The 6506-nt window shown below is 60.7% G+C and overlaps 1 protein-coding gene across 1 annotated transcript; it reads left to right on the top strand.

The window, feature by feature from the left end:
* The first annotated feature begins 1909 nt into the window (after positions 1-1909).
* Positions 1910-5793, top strand: LOC117853757 (probable LRR receptor-like serine/threonine-protein kinase At4g37250). Its single transcript, XM_034736044.2, has 2 exons — positions 1910-4349; positions 4826-5793. Exons 1-2 carry the CDS (start codon positions 2450-2452, stop codon positions 5548-5550), a joined length of 2625 nt encoding a protein of 874 aa, XP_034591935.1. The 5' UTR covers positions 1910-2449; the 3' UTR covers positions 5551-5793.
* Positions 5794-6506: the final 713 nt, after the last annotated feature.

Consider the following 6506-nt stretch of genomic DNA (forward strand, 5'->3'; position numbering starts at 1 on the left):
CCACCCAACAAGCGTACACGCCATGTGACAAGGAACATGTGCGTGGTGGCGATGGATCTGGTCATCACTCATCATCTGGACATGTACACGCTACGACGACGACGACACGGCCAGGCGCTCACTTCACTGTAGCCTCACCACCTAAAAGGACACGGGAGCAGGAGCTAGCGAACCCTAATCGTGGTTGGCAACTTGGCATGGACGACGACGATGCATGCATGCATCATGCATGGATGGATCGCAGGGATCCGAGATATCCTCTATCTCGTCTCGTCCGATCCTCCAGCTAGTCCCTTTTCACATTTGGACAGGGGTCAGGGGGCCATGTGTCTGTGTTTGCACAGTAATGTGACAACCGGGTTTTCCTCTTCCGGGGGACCCCCGGGCTTGCACTCATGGCACGGTATCAAAAGGTTTATGGAGAGATCATTTCACATTCATTGCATGGATGGATGAAGGATCATCCGTGCATTTATGCTTGAGGACCCCGGACCTAACCAGTATCTTCGTGGTGGCAATTGGCAAGGTTTTGGATCAGTGTTCTGCTGATTTGCTGGCCAGGGAACTGTTGAAGTGTTGTGTTTATGGTTCACATTTGTCTGCTGTTGGCTTAAGAGTTTTATTTGTTTGGATGGATGGAGTTATGAAGATTAGGGCGGTGGCAATAATGTAGAATTCTTGATTTCGTCAAACTAACCATGATTGATCTTTATGTAGCCGATGGATATCAAACGGTTTTTCACGAGTTGCCTTGAACATCTAGCCATGCATTTTTCTTTCATGCTATGTCATCCTTGGACCCACCATGCTCATCTCCTCTTTGTCTTCGACAGTGTTCCTATGACACTAATTAGACTTCCTTGACGGGTTTGTTTGCCTCACTGCTTCGTCACCATGTCTATTGTGTTGTCGCCATTGCTAGGCCCGCCCACACCTCACCTTGGCATTCTCTAAGAGCATGCGCTGGTCACCTTCAATATATATGTAGCCCGTTCCTTAAACACAGATTGACTTGGCGTCGAATGAAGTTTAGAAAACTCGTAAATATTGTGGTTGAAGGATGGCACAAGAGACGAATAGGATGTTCAAATGTCAACCTCTTCTAAAATTATTGTTGAAGAGCTTTGACATTCATCGTAATAAGACATTTAGCGGGTCAGTTTCACCCAAGAAGCTGAGACTCGAAATAAAGTCAAAGTTAGGTGGGCATGGAGTTAAAACTTACACGTGTTATTAGCCCGTCTATTAAGAGGGAGGTGAACTATGTCAGAACATGTTACATGTATTATGCGCGGACGTGTTGTTGAAGCAGCTGGCGATCGGATCCATCACGCATCTTGTTGTCGCGCCCGGTGGCTTAAAACGTAACCGACGTATGAAAGCGCCGTCCAGCCGTCCCCCGGACGTAGAATGCAGCTAGCGTTGAAGTATGAATGAAGTGTCCGTTTCCTGTCCAAAAGATTCGGGGGGGTTTTAAAGGAGACGACGACCAGCAGCTAGTCCGTCCGGTACAGTACCAAACGTCCAAACCCAAGCCCGCTTCATCGGCTGGAAAGAAGAACGAACCCGATCGATACGTGTACACACCCGTCACTTTCCTTCCTTTTTCAGCGCATAATTGCAGAGAAAGACCACGTAATGTCCGATCCGCAAACTAATCCCAACCGCAACCCAACCCAAAGCTGCACCGGCCGGCCGGGCCGGCGATGGAGACCCGACACGAGGCCTCAACTGAAACGAACGAAAGCCATGAAAGACGACGGCAGGTCGACGCTCAACGTCACGCTTCCCGATGCCGCCCGCCTGCCGCGGAGACGAGTATACGACGGCCCCAAACCCCAACCACCTGCCCGCCGCTGCATCCATGGCGCAGCGTCTCGGCATCAATGCAGAGGGAACGGGAAGGGAAAGGAAGCGAGGTCGTCAGGGACGAGACAACGACGTGCCGGCCCGGGGCTCCCCACCGAGCTTGAAAATTTTTAGCGAGGCCGGGTGCGGAGGGGGGCCGTGGAATCTGAGCCCCGGTGGCGGCTGGAAACGGGGGTTTTCCTGCCGAGATCACGGCCGTTTCGGGCATCTGCCGCAGCCTCGGCTCGGGTGACTCTCCCTGTTCTGTTCCCGCACCACCTCCCCCACACGCGGCCACACCACTACGCCACCCACCCGGCGCATCGCTTCTTTATTCCGCTCCACCCAGCCCAGCCCGCACCGGCCGCCTCACATGCCATTCTTGCCAACCCCTCACTCACTGCTCTGCTTGCACCGGCTCTAGCCTACGGACACCCACCTGCTGCTGCTCCTCAGCCGCCCCTGACCGCGAGGGGAGGGCGCCGAGCTACCGAGAGAGCTTCAGCTCCCCCGGTCGGCCGGACGGCGCTCGGCAGCGGAGGAGGAGGACATGGTGGTGCCGGTGCTGGGCGCTTAGGTACCTCAGCTCGCCGCGGCGGCAATGGAGGGGAGGAGGAGGCGCGGCGGAGCGGTGGCTGGTGGGGCGGTGCTGTGGCTGCTGCTCTTGGGTGCCTCGCTGTGCGGCGGCGCGGCGGGGCTCAATGCCGACGGGACGCTGCTCATGTCATTCAAGGCCGCGGTCACGGCCGACCCGCTGGGCGCGCTGGCCGGGTGGGGGTACGACGCCGCGGAGCCCTGCGACTGGAACGGCGTCGTCTGCAAGGGCTACCCGCAGCCCGACACAACCGCGGCCGCGGCGGTGAACGTCACCTCGGCCTCCGCCGCCGACGGTGGCGGCGGCGGCGGCGGAAACTCCACGACGGCCGCGAGGAACGGCACCGCGGCGGCGGCGGGCGCGGGAGGGCTCAACGCGTCGCTAGCGGCGGCCACGGTGTCGCGGGTGATCAGCCTGGTGCTCCCCAACGCTCAGCTCTCGGGGACGCTGCCGCCGGACCTCGGCCGCGTCGAGCACCTGAAGCACCTCGACCTCTCTGGGAACGCCCTCAACGGGACCCTCCCGGCCACGCTGCTCAACGCGACCGAGCTCCGCGTTCTGTCTCTCGCCGGGAACGGCGGCATCTCGGGGGAGCTGCCCGACGAGGCGGCGGCGTACGCGCGCGGCCTCCAGGAGCTCAACCTCTCGGGCAACGCGCTCGCGGGGCGGCTCCCCGCCGCGCTCTGCAGGCTGCCGGGCCTCGCCGTGCTGGGGCTCGCCGGCAACAACCTCGCCGGGGGGCTCCCCATCGGCGGGCTCGGCGCGCTGGAGCTCGTTGACTTGAGCGGCAACTACTTCAACGGCTCCCTCCCGTCGGACTTTGGGGGGAGCCGGCTCCGGCTACTGAACGTGTCATCGAACAAGCTCGCCGGCGCGCTGCCGACCGAGCTGGCCGCCGTCGTCCCGGCTAACGCGACGGTGGACCTGTCGCGGAACAACTTCACTGGCGCGATCCCGCAGGCCGGGCCGTTCGCCGCCCAGGCGGCGGCGGCGTACGAGGGTAACCCGGACCTGTGCGGGCCGCCGCTGAAGCAGGCGTGCTCGATCCCGTCCTCGCTGTCGAACCCGCCCAACGCCACCGACTCGCCGCCGGCGTTCGCGGCCATCCCCAAGAACCCCGCCCGCGCGCCGCCGGGCGCCGACGGGCAGCCGCAGGCACCGCGGGACCAGGAGAAGCTCCGTCCGGCGGCCATTGTGGCCATCGTCCTCGGGGACATTGCTGGCGTGGGTCTCCTCTTCATGCTGTTCCTGTACGCGTACCACGTCAGGAAGAAGAGGCGCCAGCGGAGGGAGCAGGACCCGGCGCCGCCGATGCAGCAGAAGAGCACCGGAGGATTCGGCGCGGTCAAGACCCTTGACATCGCCGGAGGCAAAGAGGATAAGGCGTCGACATCGATGGGGTGCTGCATTGGCCGCAGGAACGACGGCTCGGACAGCTCCGAGTGCTCGGTGTCGTCGGACGGCGAGTCCGACGACAGCGAGGACCTCAAGAAGCGAGGGAGCCTCATCGGCCGGAGCACCCCGCAGGACCACGGCAGCAAGAAGCACAACCCGCCTCACCAGCAGCAGGCGGCCCCCGCGCCGGCGACGCTGGTTACCGTCGACGGCGACGGCGACCTCGAGATGGAGACGCTGCTCAAGGCGTCGGCCTACATCCTCGGCGCCACGGGCTCGAGCATCGTGTACAAGGCCGTGCTCGCCGACGGCACCGCGCTGGCCGTCCGGCGCATCGGCGAGAGCGGCGGCGCCGACAAGCTCAAGGACTTCGAGTCCCAGGTCCGCGCCGTGGCCCGGTTCCGCCACCCCAACATCCTCCGGCTGCGCGGCTTCTACTGGGGCGCCGATGAGAAGCTCCTCATCCACGACTACGCCCCCAACGGCAGCCTCGCCAACATCGCGTTCAGCAGTAAGTGCCCTTCGTCTACCTCACACAATTTCTCGTTTGTTACCACTTTCAGCACCAAAAATCGTTCAAGCATTGGAAAGTTGCTTAATTGATACCGACATCTTAGCAGAACTAGTGATTCACTTGTAGTACAATTAGTTCATAATCTCGAGCTTCAATCATTTGCAAAGTTTGGCTGCAACGGTTTAGTCCTATGAAAAGGTGGCACCTTTACTGATCGTACTGTGCTGCAGCTTAAATGCGCATTAGTCGTACTAATCCACCTATTGTCCAGCGCCTTAATCGTGCTGGTCAGAGGTACTGTTTGTACAAAATTTTGTCATTGATCACACAAAATCACTGCAATTCTTGATGACTCTTTGGTACTGGCAGTCCTGCTGACCTGCAAATCAAGCAAAAATCTGAAACAACTGTCCTTGTAACTTTCACTTGATTTGGTGATGACCGGTTGGTGATTTCGACCGTTTCATGTGCAGGGCGGTTCGGGTCGTCGTCGCCGCTGCACCTGAGCCTGGAGGCGCGGCTGCGGATCGCGCGCGGCGTGGCGCGCGGGCTGGCGTACATCCACGAGAAGAAGGGCGTGCACGGCAACCTGAAGCCGAGCAACATCCTGCTGGGCGCGGACATGGAGCCCTGGATCGGCGACCTGGGCCTGGACCGGCTGCTGTCCGGCGAGGCGGCCGGCCACCGCGCGGGCGCGTCGGCGCGGCTGTTCGGGAGCAAGCGGTCGATGCACTCGACGAGCAGCCTCCCCGACCTGTCCCAGATGCCCGGCCCCGGCGCGAGCCCCTGCGGGTCGGCGGCGGCGGCGGCGTCGGGCGCGGGCGCCAACCCGCCGCCGTACCAGGCGCCCGAGTGCCTCAAGAACCTCCGGCCCACGGCGAAGTGGGACGTGTACGCCTTCGGCATGGTGCTCCTGGAGCTCCTCTCCGGGCGGGTCTACTCGGAGGTGGAGCTGTGCCAGTGGCACGCGGGGCTCGTCGCCGAGGAGCACGGCCGCGTGCTCCGGATGGCCGACCCCACGCTCCGCGGCGAGGCCGACGGCAGGGAGGACGCGCTGCTCGCGTGCTTCCGGCTCGCCTTCGCCTGCTGCGCCATGGCGCCCGGCAAGCGGCCCGCCATGAGGGACGCCGTGATGGTGCTCGAGAGGACGGCGGCGCCCGGCGCGTCGGCCGGCTCCAACGCCGGCGCCATTCCTTGAGAACAAAAAGTCACAAACTGACCTTGAAGAGCTGGAATGTGCTTGCTTGTGTTTACTAATGGATCGCAAATAATCTTACTGCAAGGATGGTTGGTGGTGGTTGTAATCACTGGTGCGGCAAGTTTTCAGGTTTGTTTGCTAGGGCGTGTAGATCTGTCACTAATTTTTGGAGATTAACCTACTGATCCCTTTGCTTGTTATTGTGAATCGAATTTCAAAACCCGTGCCCTCTTTTTGTGTGAATTGCGATCTCACTGGTTGACACGCGCTAGCGGCCACCGGCATGTGTCCCCGGGCCGGCCGGGCTCCGGCGAGCTCGCCGGACGCGACGAAAACTGTGGTGCCCGCCGTGCATGTCTGCTCCCCTCCTGCATCTCTCCGGCGCTCCCTGCAGTGCTCTTTTTCGTATTCCTTGGATTGTATCATGGTCCATGGTGGCGTACGTCGCCTATTGCCCTTCCTCGTCCTCGAGATGGACCACGGCGAGCGATTCCTTCGGGGAGGTTGGGGACGGTGCAGCGTTTAGTGCTTCGAGCATGTAAAACAGGCAGCCGTGTCGGCCGGGGTTGGCAGGGGTTTTTCTGCCGGTCTGCCCTGCAGTACCCTACAACCCTCAGCCTCGTGGCACGTGATCTCCCCAGTAACCACGGGGTTTCTTACTCCTAATCACAACTGGTGACAGGTTAACATCCAGTTCGTGACCTCATATGCCCCCCGGATAGGTAAAAGACTAAAAGTTCATGGCCGGCATGCGCCCCAATGGCATGCATGTTGCTGTCACAACTCACATGCTGGCATGCTGCGTTAAATGGAGTGGTATGCAGCCAAGGCTTGTGAAACAAGCTAGGCTCTTAAAGCAGGTCAGCATGAGCTGATGGTCAAGGTGATCCGAATGAACTCTGAACTCTGAAGGGGAGAGCGAGTGTGAAGAGTAGTGCATGCATAAGCATGCTTCA

This window comes from Setaria viridis, chromosome 4 (genome assembly GCF_005286985.2).
Source record: "Setaria viridis chromosome 4, Setaria_viridis_v4.0, whole genome shotgun sequence".
Lineage (NCBI taxonomy): Eukaryota > Viridiplantae > Streptophyta > Magnoliopsida > Poales > Poaceae > Setaria > Setaria viridis.

Excerpts from the sequence above, each read along its gene's own strand:
- LOC117853757 (XM_034736044.2), top strand. The coding sequence starts at position 2,450 with ATGGAGGGGAGGAGGAGGCGCGGCGGAGCGGTGGCTGGTGGGGCGGTG. Across the intron at positions 4,350-4,825 it reads CGCCAACATCGCGTTCAGCA|GGCGGTTCGGGTCGTCGTCG; the intron begins GTAAGTGCCCTT and ends TTTCATGTGCAG.